Source organism: Cetorhinus maximus, chromosome 3 (genome assembly GCF_964194155.1).
Source record: "Cetorhinus maximus chromosome 3, sCetMax3.hap1.1, whole genome shotgun sequence".
NCBI lineage: Eukaryota > Metazoa > Chordata > Chondrichthyes > Lamniformes > Cetorhinidae > Cetorhinus > Cetorhinus maximus.
In genome coordinates, this window is record NC_135881.1 from 47,353,896 (window position 1) to 47,368,470 (window position 14,575).

At 43.8% G+C, this 14,575-nt stretch overlaps 1 protein-coding gene across 1 annotated transcript in view; it reads right to left on the reverse strand.

Annotated features, from left to right (window-relative positions):
* myo3a (myosin IIIA) overlaps window positions 1-14,575 on the reverse strand; it is a 599,990-nt gene that overhangs the window by 127,741 nt on the left and 457,674 nt on the right. The window contains exons 28-29 of the mRNA XM_078535585.1: window positions 13,299-14,049; window positions 11,842-11,986 (exon numbers count right to left, since the gene is read on the reverse strand). Coding sequence (XP_078391711.1) covers window positions 11,842-11,986; window positions 13,299-14,049 — 896 coding nt within the window. The remainder of the gene's footprint in view (window positions 1-11,841; window positions 11,987-13,298; window positions 14,050-14,575) is intronic.

Consider the following 14,575-nt stretch of genomic DNA (forward strand, 5'->3'; position numbering starts at 1 on the left):
TACCAATGGCCATGGCATCCAATGAGGCTGCGGCAACTGGGGAGAAGTCAGCTGTGGAACTGATCGCTCCCTCCCAGGCTGGGCCATCAAAGGTTCCACAGGCCAGAGGATGGCCGCCAAGGTCATCAAGACCAACAGGACAGCACAGTGAGCAGGCTGTCTCAGATGCCAGTGCCAGCAAGGGGGCAACACCTAGACGTAGCACCCATAAGCGTAAATTTAAGGCACCTTAAGGACACCATGGGTTTCTCACTGGTGCTTTTATGTTGGCCCATAGTAGTTCATTGATGACTTGGTGTGATGTGCAACACTTTTTTTTTGGTTTATGAAGTTACGTTTGTTATCTCAATAAATTTTGATATGTCGCCATGCCTCAGGATGATTCCTTACTTCTGCAGGTGGACAGGAACCCATGATGTTATGAGTGAGTTGTTTGACATTGAGCTTTATTGACAAGGGCCTTAGTTAATGTTATTAACCAGACAGATTTAGCACTCAGGTATCGAGTATGGAGCCTGCAGCCCTGGCGTGTGTTGAAGGTCCATCTGTGCCGTGCTAGCTGAAGGTTCTTTGGATTAAAGCCTCCTGGATGTCCCTGCCTCCCTGGAGTATGCCCGGTTCAGCGTCTACCCCCCTCAGCGTTCTCCTGTGTGTGCTCATCCTCGGACTCACTGCTGGACTCATCGTGTGCAGCTGCAGCCACTGCGTCAATGTCTTCCTCGTCCACTGCGTCACCCCTTTGCAGTGCCAGATTGTGGAGAGCGCAGCATGCAACCATTATCACCGACACACGATCTGGGGGGTACTGGAGCGTGCCCCCTGAACGGTCCAGGCATTGGAAGCGCATCTTGAGAAGACACATGATTCTCTCCACCACAGCCCTTGTGGAGGCATGGCTTCTATAGTACCGCTGCTCAGCTTCAGTTCTTGGATGGTGGAGAGGCATCATGAGCCACCTTTTGATGGGATAGCCCTTGTCACCCAGCAGCCATCCATCCAGCCAGGCTGGAGCACTGAAGAGCCTTGGCACTTGGGAGTGCCTGAGTATATAAGCATCATGGGTGCTGCCTGGGTACCTTGCACAGACTTGTAGAATCAACATCCTGTGATCACACACTATCTGCACGTTCATGGAGTGGAAGCCCTTCCTGTTGACGAAGGAACCGGGCTCACCTGCTGGCGCCTTGATGGCCGTGTGTGTGCAGTCTATTGCACCCTGGACACAGGGGAAGCCAGCAATGGCCGCAAAGCCTGTGACTCACTGTATCTGGCTGGCCTCGTTCCAGTGGTAGTGGATGAAAGTCAATGCATGCCTGAACAAAGCATCTGTCACCTGCTTGACACAAGTGTGGACAGCTGATTGGGAGACTCTGCAAAGCTCACCCACTGACCCCTGGTAACAGCCGGAGGCATAGAAATTGAGGGCAGCTGTAACCTTTAACACCACTGGCATGGGGTGTCCACCCACACAGTTTGCGCAGATCTCAGGGTCCATCATCTGGCAGATGGAGGTTACTGTCTCCCTTGAGAGACGGAGCCTCCTTCGGCACTGCACCTCAGACATATTGAGGTAGCTGCTTCGCCGCCTGTGTACTCTTGTGCCTGCTTCTCTCCTCTCAAAGGTGGCTCCCCTGAAGGCTTAATGTGGACTCCTGGTCTCCTCCCTCTTCTGGCCCTCCCTTCCTCCTCAGAGGAGGTTCCTCCAGTGGAGAGCACAACTCCCATTCCCAGGCTAAGGGAAGGCTCCCTGAAAGCTGCAGGCCCCAAAAATGATCTTTACTGTAGAGTACTGACCTGAAGGCTTTTACTCCTGTCCAAGCAGCTGGTATGAGTTTTGAAGCATTGCTACTCACACAGGCAAGTAGCAGTAACTTTCACAATTAAATATCTGACAGATAACATTCACAACACCACTCATGCTCTTATCCCGCCCGTGGGTGAGGTTCATACGAATGTCCCCTACCCGCCTGCCCGTTGCACCCATGCGACATCCTGGAGATCGCACGGGCCCTGAAAAATTGCAGAGAATTGCTGCCTCAAGGGCCTTAACTACATGAATAATTAATGGCGGGTGCGCATACGAGAACATCGCGCGCCTGCCCACCTAAGTATCACGATGGCGCGCAGTGACGTCAGGATGCTCACCTGACATCACTGCACGTCATTTTATGCGTCGGTGTGCGGGGCCCGCCCCCGCACGCCAATGGGAAAATTCTGGCCCTGGTGACTCGTTGGACAGATTTGACAATGTTGTAAACACCAATGTTACCACTCACTTATAGAAGCTGAGAAATAGCGTAACACATGCACAAAGTTGCATAGTCAATGGCACTACTTGGGTTTGACAGCTACGTATGGAACTATTCAGATATTAAGACAAGTGTCTGCAGCCATTTGTGTACACTGCTTGTTTTCTCTTGCTAAAATCTGCACTGTCTTCTCTCAGCTATTTACAGTAATAAAAACAGAATTACATTTTAGGTTTGAATAAAAGACTGAGATTTTTAAGTGTTATTTTACTGCATCTATTAGATTAATGGTCTGTTTTCTTATGAAAGGTTGGAAAGCTGTTCAGTTGATCAGTAATCCTAACGCATAACATTTGCAGCAATGCAATACCCAGAGGCGTATGGAAGCCAGTTGAAGAGTTAGCTGAGAGAACTGCATGGACGGAGAACCCCATAATCTTGTGGGCAGCAATGAAGCAACAAACTGCATTCAATGAATGACGAGCAGGGGGGGTTAAGACATTGTTTTGACAACTATTGTTAAGATTAACATGGTAATTATAAACATGATGATGTGACCTACATTATTGATGAAAGATAGATTTAGCTCTGGTATCTTATGATTAATGCCTTATTTGCAAAGAGCAACTTCTGCCACTGGGATAACCCAGATGACACTTGCAACAGACAGTCTTGTAGATTTTCCTGATTGCTTCAATACAGATGTATTCATCCTTTTGCTCATTTTATTCACTAAATTAATGAGGTGATTTATTCCAGAACTAGCTTATTGTATACCTGGCTATATATTTTTGACATTATATATGTGCAGTAATAAATTATTCCAGTTGATAGGGCAGCATTGTCTGAAAATCTAAGTCTGCCCTTACATGTGTATTAGCTCCATATGGAGTGTCATTTTCTCTGTTCTTTGCTGCTTAAAATAGTAACTCTATAACTATCTGTTTCAGAATGCCTCAATGCCAGCACATTAGTGCAGGTTACACTAGAACTGTTTGATTACACAAATCTTTGGGGGCATTGCTTAAATGATGTTAGCACCTGTTTTGTGCTATCTTTAGGTTTAATAGGGAGGTGAGAAGGAAGAAAACACAAGCAAAAATTCTTTAAAAGGTAGAGTGGGAGTTGATGCACATGCCCTTTATCTATTTGCAGCACAATGTAAGCCAGGGGTGGAAGCAGTAGTATAAAGGGTTAAAAGCTATTATGCTAATAGCCAGAGTGCATCATCAGTGATGTCAGATCACATGCAACTGGCACCTGAGGGAAGGTGGTTCGAATGGAGTCCTGCCAAAGTCCGTCTCTATAAACAGTATAAATAGTGAATAAATGTTCTCTAGTTTGCAACAGCGTATTTTCCAGCCATCTTCTATCAAAAGTTCCCAGAGCCTGGTCGTGATAGTAGCACAGCAGCAACAAGCCAGCACAATAATGCTCCTTTGTGACATGGTTAGGATATTTATCTAATTGGAATGTGTACTTCCTCAATCTCTCCAAAGATGTACCAAGTGAATACCTAGGGCAGAATTTTTAGGCTCTGCCAAGACTGGAAACGGAGGAAAAAAGGGCATGAAAATGCTGGCATTAGCTGACATGCCAGTATCCTGACCCCATTCCTGGTATAGGCTATTTTAGGGGAGGCAGATTTGGGGCCTGGCAGGACTGCCCACCTCCAGCATGCGAGAAGCTACTTAGTTTTATTAAGAGCTTTGTTCAGGGCACTGGCAGGCAGTCGATTTTGATTTTCCAGTCAGCCTACAGTTTCCTGATGTGGCGGGGGTAGTTTAACTGGCTGACGGCTGGGCATCCAGAAGCAGTCCAGGGGGCTAGCAGACAGCACTCCAGGCAGGCCTGGCTCCCTGCCTGCCTGGGTGCAGGTTCAGCTGAAGGCCATCCGGTAGAGGAATTCCATCCTCACACCACCCCTCCTCCACCCACCCACCCATCTTCCCCAACACCAGAGGTGGCTTGCAGTTTTCTTCTGGATTTTATTTAAATTTTTAAAAAAGTTGGTGAGAGGGTGCTTCCATGTTGAGTGTGTTCCTGCTCTGAAAATGGAGGGCTGCTGCTTGGGCTTCCAGCTTTTGATAGTCCGCCTACCGCCTTTAATTAGGCGCGGAACCTATCTCTATGGCAATTAAGGGGTCTGCTCCATGAAAATCTGAGATCAGTGGCTGGTTTTCCTCCCCAGTCCCGATTCCTGTTTTCTGCCCCAAAAGAGAAAATTCATCCCTTCGTGTTAATAAAAATCATTAGTCTACTTCATTTCATGTTGAATGAATACGCAGAATAACAGTTTTGATCAGATTTGCTTTGTCCAATCTATTCAGGCAAAATAATGCAAAAAGAATCACATTTCCCCCACATTACCTTATCTAACTCGATTTTCAATTTGAGAGGATGGAAGGTGGGCGATTGGAGGAGCATTTCGAACACTGTCTGTCTGAACTCATTGGTGTGAGGCCCAAGCCAATTTGAGGGCTGAGCTTCATTTATTTACAACTGGCAAGTGCTGTACCAGGCGGGTGCCTGGGCCGCTCAATGGGAATTCTCCAACAAAAGTACTAGGAGGTCCAAATGGAGCAGAAATGTAGTGTTAGGTACAAAAGTAAAATACTTCAGATGCTGGAAATATGAAGTAAAAACAAAAAATGCTGGAAATACTCAGCAGGTCAGGCAGCATATGTGGAGAGAAACAAGCAATGTTTCATGTAAACCACCAGTCATCTGAAATCTGAAACATTGGGTTTCTCAACATGATCCTACTCACTTCTGTCTTTAACCCAGACAGGTTTGCAAGTGAGTGGGGAACCCCTGTGCAACTACTGGGTAAGTCAAAAAATAATGCAAGCAGGCATTTAACTTTGAATTTAACTCAATATTCTGGATTTTACAGCCACAGGTTTCCTAAGCTATCTGCAATTTACCAGGGTTAAACAGATGAGAACACAGCGAGCAGTGCTCGTTCGGTGAAAACTGACAGGCCAGGAAGCCTTCGAAGAATGAAACTCAATAGCTACAGACATAGCTGGGTGAGAGGCTGCTGCTCACAGCAGTTCTTTTGAGAATGCGCTCTTACTGCTTCACAGATGATTTCCAACTTGTCGGAAATGATTTTCAAGTATTGGACTTCACTCACCTTGACCTGATCTTCCAAGCTGTTAACCTTCACTGCGGCATGGGAGCAGCTTATGCATCTCTACCTTTGACCTCACATGAGGAACAAGAGGAGCAAAAACATCAACAGCACCAGGAGCAATACCAGTAGTAGCACCTGCTGCCTTCTCCTCAGCGACATGCTGCTTCACAGGACAAAGGGGATGGAAACAGAGATCCATTTGAAAAGGAGGTGAAACCCCCAATACAGGGTCTTCAGGCATCATGAGGTTCAGGATTTCATGGCATGTTGTTGCTCACAGTTGTAGCCTCCTGGAACGAGACCTTGTTCCCAGTGCAGTATATTACCAGTGACTGTGAAGATGGCTGTCACTGATGGGCCACACTCTTACCACCAACCCCTTCACCCCTGCCCCCACACAAACCCCGATGCTCTCTTCTCCTGCAAGGAGAGAAAGCAGAGGGTTGTGAGTATGAGAAATGGTTTGTGTGGAGAGGAATGAAAGATAGCATTTGTAGAGGGTGACTTTGAGACCTGAGATGGCACAATGATGAGGGTGTGTCAATGTTTGCTTTTCAGATGGGGATGTAAGGAACTACCTGGAGAGAAAGGAATAATGGAGCTGTAAGATGTGTTAATCTGTGGAGTGCAGGAGAATACTGGCATAGTCAGGATGTGGGGCTTGCCCCTCACTTTTCCTGCCCTCCTGAGGTCCTTAAACCTCTTGGGGCACTGTCTCCAGGTTTGAGGGACCACAATCCTGCTGCTCACTTCCTTGGCTACTTCCACTCACACCTGCTTGGTTTGAGAAGCTGGCCTCTTGTACCCATCCTTGGAAAACATCACTTCACTTCAGCGCGTCAGATCCCACAACAGGACCTCCAGGTAAGAGTTGGAGACGTGGAAGGTTGGGGGCTGGGGGTGGGGGTTATGGTGGGTGCAACCTTCCAAGGACCCCTTTCTATATCTGAAGCCACAGGAATTGGTGTGCAGTTCAGCCATTATGACCCTATAACTAGAAATCCTTCCATTGACAGATTTGCTGTGCTATCCCATCAGCATTCTTTGACAGGAAACCCAGAAGGAGGATGTTAATGCTTAGCTGCAGCTGAGTTAAAGAGCCATGGCAAAGGCCCGCTTCGATTATGAACGGGTTCCTGACATGCTACGTGCGAGTCTATTCATTTGAGATTTCACCTATTAACTCTGTTTCTTCAAGCTGCATTCTGATCTGCTGAGTACTTCCAGCATTTTCTGTTTGCATTTCAGATTTCCAGCAGCTGCAGAATTTTGCTTATGAGTTCCCGTTTTAATGGCCTTAATCTATTTATCACCCTTCAGAGACAAACAAGGATCAAGGAACAAGGGTGTGAGGTGTTCTTCAATTACCTAGACAAATTAACAAAGTGCTCTTGTTTGGTTTATGAAAAAAACAACTCCCATTTAGCCTATTAACCACTTTTTAGTTAGGAGTCTTAAAAAAAATGTGAGAATACTTTTTGTTTCAAAAAAACATTAAAAGTAACTCTTATTTACAAATGCTTCCAGTAGAAAATAATCAGAATATTCTGGAACGTGACAGTTACCTTTTCTGGAGTATCTTATCTTTGGATTTTATCATAAATCTCTATGCCAGTTTTCATATCCCTCCATGGGACTGAATTTTGCCCTTGATGGGCGGATGGGCCCGACCGACTCCCGAAACGGGTCCTGCTGCCATTTTATGTGGGTGGGCCAATTAAGGCCCGCCCAGCGTAATGCCCGACGGGCGCATGCGCGCGAAAGAGCGCACACTTCCCTGAGGCTAAGTGGTGCCTCAGGGAAATCGCTGAAAGGTTGTGAAAGTTTAAAAATAGAAAAATAAAAAAAATCATTAACATGTCCCCCTCATGTGAAAATGTCACACAAGATGGGACATATAAAGTGCACAGAAACTTTATTAAACTTTTTTAAAGCTGAAATGAAACCTCACCCTCACCCCGCCAGTGGATGAGGTTTGTTAAAAAATCACTTACCCGCCTGCCTGTTGGGCCCATGCGCCGAGCCAAAGTTCGCACGGGCTCCTCAAAATCGGCATCAATTGCCGACTTAAAGGCCTTAACAAGGAGGTGGGGATTTGGATATTTCGGGGGGCTGGGGGGTTTGCAATTTCGGGGTGATGTGGGTTTGGACATTGGGGGGAAGCTGGGGTAAGAGCCAGGCCCGTGGGTGGTGGGTCTAGTGTGAGGAGTCTCGTACAGGTTGGGGGAGTCCCATGGAGGGGATCCGTGGGTGGGGAATACTGTGAAGGGGGGAGGGTTAGTCAGGGGTGGGGGAGTCCCATCGGGGTATTGGTTTGGGTCTTTACAATAGTTACCCAGAAGTTAGAAGAAGTTTTAATTTTTCTAACTTTTTCTGGGTAACTATTGGTATAACCCTGGCGGAACCATCCGAAGTTTGTGGCTGAAACCACATTTTCGGATGATTCCCAGCGCAGCACAATTGTCCAGAGGGAGTGTGCACTTCTGGGAAATAGCCGTGCAAACCTTTACCTTGGAAATTCGCATTGGGAGTCCCTGGCACTTCTTTGGTGTACACCGCTAATCCGATGCTGGGAAGCTTGGAGGTTACAGCCCATTATCATCTTTTCATGCAGTTTCAATAGAGGTCTTTGTTGACATTTGCCAAGGGCTATCATTATGTAACCATGACTGCTTGCCTGAGCTTTAAAGATTGTAATGGTCTCAGCAGTTTAGAGAGGTTATTAAAGGATTGGAAATCTTTGATATAGGGTCTGATGAGAAGTTTGTTCACTTTTATAATAGATTAACAACTTGAGGAGATTTAAAAGCTTTGAATAGATTTTATGAATGGGAGTTTTTTCATCATCTAGTGTATATGAGTGAGAGCTACATTAGATTGCTAGAAGTTTAACTCTGCTCATCTCCAGGTGCTCCTGAGGTCTGCCCATGGTGGACACTGGTGAGTGGCTATGGAGGTTGCATAGGGCGTATGAGGGACATGGGGTTAGATGAGGGGGCATGAGTTGGCATGAAGTTGGTATGGAGGTATATGGTGTGGGTGGAGGGCATGAGTTAGTATGGAAGGGCTTGGAGGGGTGGGGGCATGAGAGGTGAGGGCATAACACTTCTAATACAATTGGGGCAAAAGCCCAGATGACTAAACTGAGCCTTCTAACTGGCCTGCCTCAGCATTTGCCCACCCTAGGTTGCCTATGATCTGCTTCCAGTGTTGGCGGGCCTGACCCGAATTATCCGCCTTGGTTGTGAAAATCTGGCCCCTACTGCTTCTTCTGGCGCTGATTTCCCATGAATATAAGAAATAGGAGCAGGAGTAGGCAATTCAGCCCCTCAAGCCTGCCCCGCCATTCAATAAGATCATGGCTGAACTGCCTCAAGCTTCAACTCCTCTTTCGTGCCAGCTCCTCATAACCCTCAACTCCCCAATATTTCAAAAATCGATCTACCTCCTCTTTAAATACTTTCAGTGATCTAGCCTCCACAACTCTCTGGGGTAGAGAATTCCAGGCATTCACTAACCTCTGAGAGAAGAAATTCCTTTGTATTTCAGTTTTAAACGAGTGTCCCCTTATTCTGTAACTATGTCCCCTAGTTCGAGACTCCCCCACTAATGCGAACATCTTCTCAACATCTGCCCTATCAAGCCCCTCAGAATCTTGTACATTTTAATAAGATCACCCCTCATTCTTTGAAACTCTAATGAATAAAGGCCTAAACTGTTTAGACGTTCTTGATAAGTCAACCCCTTCATCCCAGAATCAGCCTAGTGAATATGTTTTGAACTGCCTCCAATGCCAGTATATCCTTTCTTAAATATGGGGACCAAAACTGGCACAGTACTCCAGGTGCAGCCTCACCAAAACCCTGTACAGTTGCAACAAGACTTCACTATTTTTAAACTCCAACCCCCTAACAATACAGGCCAAAAATCCATTTGCCTTCTTAATTACACGCTGCACCTGCATGATAACCTTTTGAGTTTCATACACAAGAACACCCAGAAAGATCCCTCTGTGCTTCACTTTTTTGGAGTCTCTCTCCATTTAAATAATAGTCTGCCTTTCGATTCTTCCTACCAAAGTGCATGACCTCACACTTTCCTATATTAAACTCCATCTGCCAAGTTTTCGCCCACTCACTCAACCTATCTATATCCCCTTGCACATTCCTTTTGTCCTCATCACAACATGCCTTCCCACCTATTTTTGTACCATCAACAAATTTGCTTGCATAACTCTCTGCCCCCTCCTCCAAGTCATTAATGTAATAGTAAATAATTGAGGCCCTAGGACTGATCCTTGTGGCACTCCACTAGTTATGTCTTTCCAACCTAAAAAAGACCCATTAATCCAGACTGCCTGTCCACTGTGTGTTAACCAATCCTCAATCCATACTAAAACATTACCCCCAATAGCATGGGCTCCATTTTGTGCAATAACCTTTTATGTGGTACCTTATCGAATGCCTTCTGGAAATCCAAATACACGACATCTACCAGCTCCCCTTTATCAACTCTGCTTGTTATATCCTCAAAGAACTCTAGCAAATTTGTCAAACTCATTTCCCTTTCCCAAAACCATATTGATTCTGTTTGATTGCGTTAAGCTTTTCTAAATGTCCTGCTATTTCTTCCTTAATAATAGACTCTAGCATTTTCCCAACGACATATGTTAGGCTGACTGGCCTATTGTTTCCTGCTTTTTGTCTCTCTCCCTTCTTGAACAGGGGTGCCATATTAGCTGTTTTCCAATCCGCTGGGACCCTACTGGAATCCAGTGAGTTCTGGAATATTTTAACCAATACCTCCACTATCTCTACAGCCACTTCCTTTAAAACGCTTGGACGCAGGCCTTCAGGTCCTGGTGACTTGTCTGCCTTTATTCCCATTAGTTTCTCAAATACTTTGTCCCTCATGATAGAGATTGTTACAAGATCTTTCCTCCCATTAGCTCCTTGCTTATCTGATATCTTTGGGATGTTTATAGTGTCCTCAACCGTGAAGACTGATGCAAAATATTGGTTTAAATTGTCTGCCATTTCCCTGTTCCCCATTATCAATTCTCCAGTCACATCCTCCAAGGGTCCCATGCTCACTTTAGCTACTCTCTTTTTATATACCCATAGAAGCTCTTGCTGTTTGTTTTTATATTTCTTGCTAATTTACTTTCAAAATCAATTTTCTCTCTCTTTATTAGCTTTTTTATCATCCGCTGCTGGTTCCTAAAATATTCCCAAGCCTCTGACCTACCACTAGTTTTCACTGCTTTATATGCCTTAGTTTTTGATTGGATACTCTCCTTTACCACCTTTGTTAACCATGGGTGGTTCATCCTTCTCATCAAGTTCTTCTTTTTGACCGGGATAAATTTTTGCTGAGCGTTATGAAATATCTGCTTGAATGTCTGCCACTGCTCATCCACTGACCTTCCCCTTAATCTATTTTCCCAGCCCACTTTAGACAACTCTTGTTTCATACCTCTGTAATTGCCCTTATTTAAGTTGAGGGCACTGAGTTGAGACTCAAGTTGCTCACCCTCAAACTGAATTTGAAATTCTACCATATTGTGATTGCTACCCCCTAGAGGATCCTTAACTATGATATCTCTTATTAATCCTATCTCATTACACATTACTAGATCTAAAATAGCCTGTTCCCAGGTAGATTCTGCAACATATTGCTCTAAGAAACAATCCCTGATGCACTCACCAAATTCGTCTTCCATGTTACCCCTGACAATCTGATTTGTCCAGTCAATATGCAGATTAAAATTGCCCATGACAATTGTAGCACCTTACTTACACAGTTCCATTATTTCCCGATTTATACTTTGTCCTACAGTGAGGCAACTCTTCGGGGACCTATAAACAACTCCCACCGTAACTTCTTCCCCTTGCTGTTCCTTATTTCCACCCAAACTGATTCCACATCTATTGGACCTATATCACAACTCACCATCGCACTGATACCTTCCTTTATTAACAAAGCTCCCCACCTCCTTTTCCTTTTTGCCTATTTTTCCGGAACGTCAAACACCCTTGAGTATTGAGTCCCCAGTCTTGGTCACCCTGCATCTATGTCTCTGTAATAGCTATTTAGTCATATTCATTTATTTCTATTTGTGCCATCAACTCATCTATCTTGTTACAAATGCTGCGTGCATTCAGATAAAGAGCCTTAAGCTTTGACTTTTTACCATTATTACTCATTCTGGTCCTAATTTCTGCTGCATTCATCTGCTTATATTTTCTGCCCCTTCCTGTCACACTTTGATTATCGCTCGCCTCTTCACTACCCTGCACCTCTGCTCTCTCGTTTCTTTTTGATTTGTTAAACTTCCCTTCAATTGAACCCTCCCCCCACTAATTAGTTCAAAGTCCTATTTACAACCCTAGTTATACGATTAATCTTCCTATTGTTGAGGAATATTAAGTTAAATGACAGCAGCAGACAAACCTGGTTGACACGGGGAAGAAGGTCTCCCAGTTGGTTGTTTTGTCTCAGGCTGTGGATTCTGGCTCTTAACCGTCAGATATTTTGAGGCAATAACATCATTTAGCTTCTTCTGGGCGATCAGGAATTCATCAGAACGCTTTGTTATCTGACAGTAAGAACATAAACATTTATTGGTTAAAAGAATATAGGCTTTTGTATCATTCCATGTAAATACAGAATATCATTTAGAAAGGGATCCAATCATCCTGAAATGAACTTTATGCTATTATTTAAAATGCTTCCTCACATTATGAAAGAAAGAGCTGGATAATTAACTGATTCTAAATAGGACTTGGATTTGGAAGAATAATTATAGATATAAAGAAAAGCAATTAACTTTATGAAACGTCATACTTCCTGAACTGCTAAGTACATGAAACGACACACCAAGAAATGACCATTAATGAAAGCTGTATAACATAGGATGAGAGTTTGGAACGATATTCAATAGTTTCACTTGGTTTTATCTTGAGGGGAAACTAGGAAGAAACTTTGAAGAAAGCAGGAAGAAACCAGTTCAGATGACAGGTCATTGACCTGAAAGGTTAACTCTGTTTCTCTCCACGAATGCTGACTGACCTGCTGAGTATTCCCAGTATATTTTGCTTTGATTTTGGAAACTTGGCAGAGCCTTTACAGAAGAATTTCATCCTCCCCGAGAAAAACAAGACAAAAACAAGGCAACCAATTCATCTACACCAGCTCATCAGGACAGCTTGTAAAAGTTCTGGAAACATTTCTACCCACTAGTATATGACTTTAATCCATTGCATAGACTAGCTATCTAAAGATATTAGCTTGTCAGCTGTCTAACAAATCTAGTTCTAACTTAATCTCACCAATTTATATCAAACGCAGACGCTGGTCTTAACCATCAAGTTTTAATGAGCAAACAACTGCTAAATTACCGTGTCATAACGGAACTGTCTTTGTAGCCTCTATTATTTACTTCATTGGTTATGTTATAAGTTATCTCCTAGTTATTTTCATATCCAACCTTTCAGTTCAAGTGCTGCTATTTATGATTTTGAGGCTAATAAAAAATTGTCTGGCTTCTTCTTTGATTATTTAACAGAAAGGGGTTAACTCATTCACTCAATAGCTTGTGTGAATCTTAATTGGAGGTTGGTAATGTAAATGCAACTACAATTTGAATTGATTAATAGAAGACAGTTCAACAAGCAGATTTAGGCATAATTCACTACTAGGCATAGGCTAGACAGTCAACCTGAGACAATGCCATGATAAGGAGTTAAGGTGAAAGGATTAAGGATTTGTCTTGTAAGTGTAGCGACCTCAATAGGCCTGTGCTTCGGCATGTCAGGTGGTAATGCTGCATTGTACTCCTATTGTCTAAGCTGGGTTTTGAAATTTACTGTGCTACAAATGAAAATGAGCAAATCCCTAATATCACCCACCTGCTTTGAAAAGTTAGCAAACATTTCTCCTTCTCTCTGAGTGTTATCTTGAATTTGCTTTCTTTCCTTAAAGCCTCTGTAATTACTCTGAATTTTCACTGCTGCTTGCTCTTCATCCTCCTTAGAGCTGACTGTTTGAGATTTTTCATGGGCTGCCATCTCTCCATTTCCATCTAATTTCCTTTCTTCTTTCAGCCGTTTGCTTTCTTTGGTTCCTCTGTCATTGCTCTGAATAATTGTTCCAGCTGGTACTTCATTTGGACCTTCACTGGCTACAATTCCTTTTTGTGGTTGATGTAGTTCTTGGATTCCTTTTCTTGACACTTCTATTTCCTTGGTTTTAACTGGAACCTGGTTCTCTTGCAGTCTCTTTCTCTCCCGATGACCTCGATAATTACTTTGAATAACAGTAGCAGCTTTGGCATCATCTTCCTCATTTCCCTTTTTCTCTTCTTGCTGCTTTTTTTTACCCTCTAGGCCTTTTCTCTCCCGGTATCCATGATAGTTGCTCTGAATGACTTTTGCAGCTTCATCTTCATTACCTTTCACATCAGACGCAGTTGTGGCATGGCTTGATGGTCTTCTTTCTGCATTTTCATGATGCATGTCTTTAATGATATTATTGGATGTGGGGTTGCTCTTGTTTCCGTCACCCTCCACCATTTTCCCAGGGCATTTTCCTGCTTCTTGCACGTCTTCTTCACCAGAGCTATTTGGTTGCTTTTCGTAAGGATTATTTAATTCATATTCTCTACATAAAGAAAAAGGTAAGTCTTATTATGGGACTTTCAAGGGCAACTATTGACACAATTATCAAACACATTTTTCTTGTCATAGTGAAGAATTTGCATTAGATGTAATGCATTGGCCTTGTTGACACCAGTACAATCTTTAGAGGAGAGTTAGTCAAAAGCACTGAATTACATTGATGGCCCAAACACATGCTTCAGTTCTGTAAGAACATAAAAATTAGGAACAAGGAGCAGATCATTCAGCCCCTCAAGCCTGCTCCACCATTCAAAAAGATTGTGGCTCACCTGATTGTTGCCTTAACTCCATTTTCTTGCCTCCCTGCCCCACCTCCTCCCCCATAACTCTTGACTCGCTTGTCAATCAAAAATCAGTCTAACTCAGCCTTGAATATATTCAGTGATCCAGTCTCCACTGTTCTCTGTGGAAGAGAATTCCAAACACTAACTACCCTCTGAGGGAAGAAATTCCTCCTCATTTCCATCTTAAATGGGAGACTCCTTATTCTTAAACTGTGTCCCCTAATT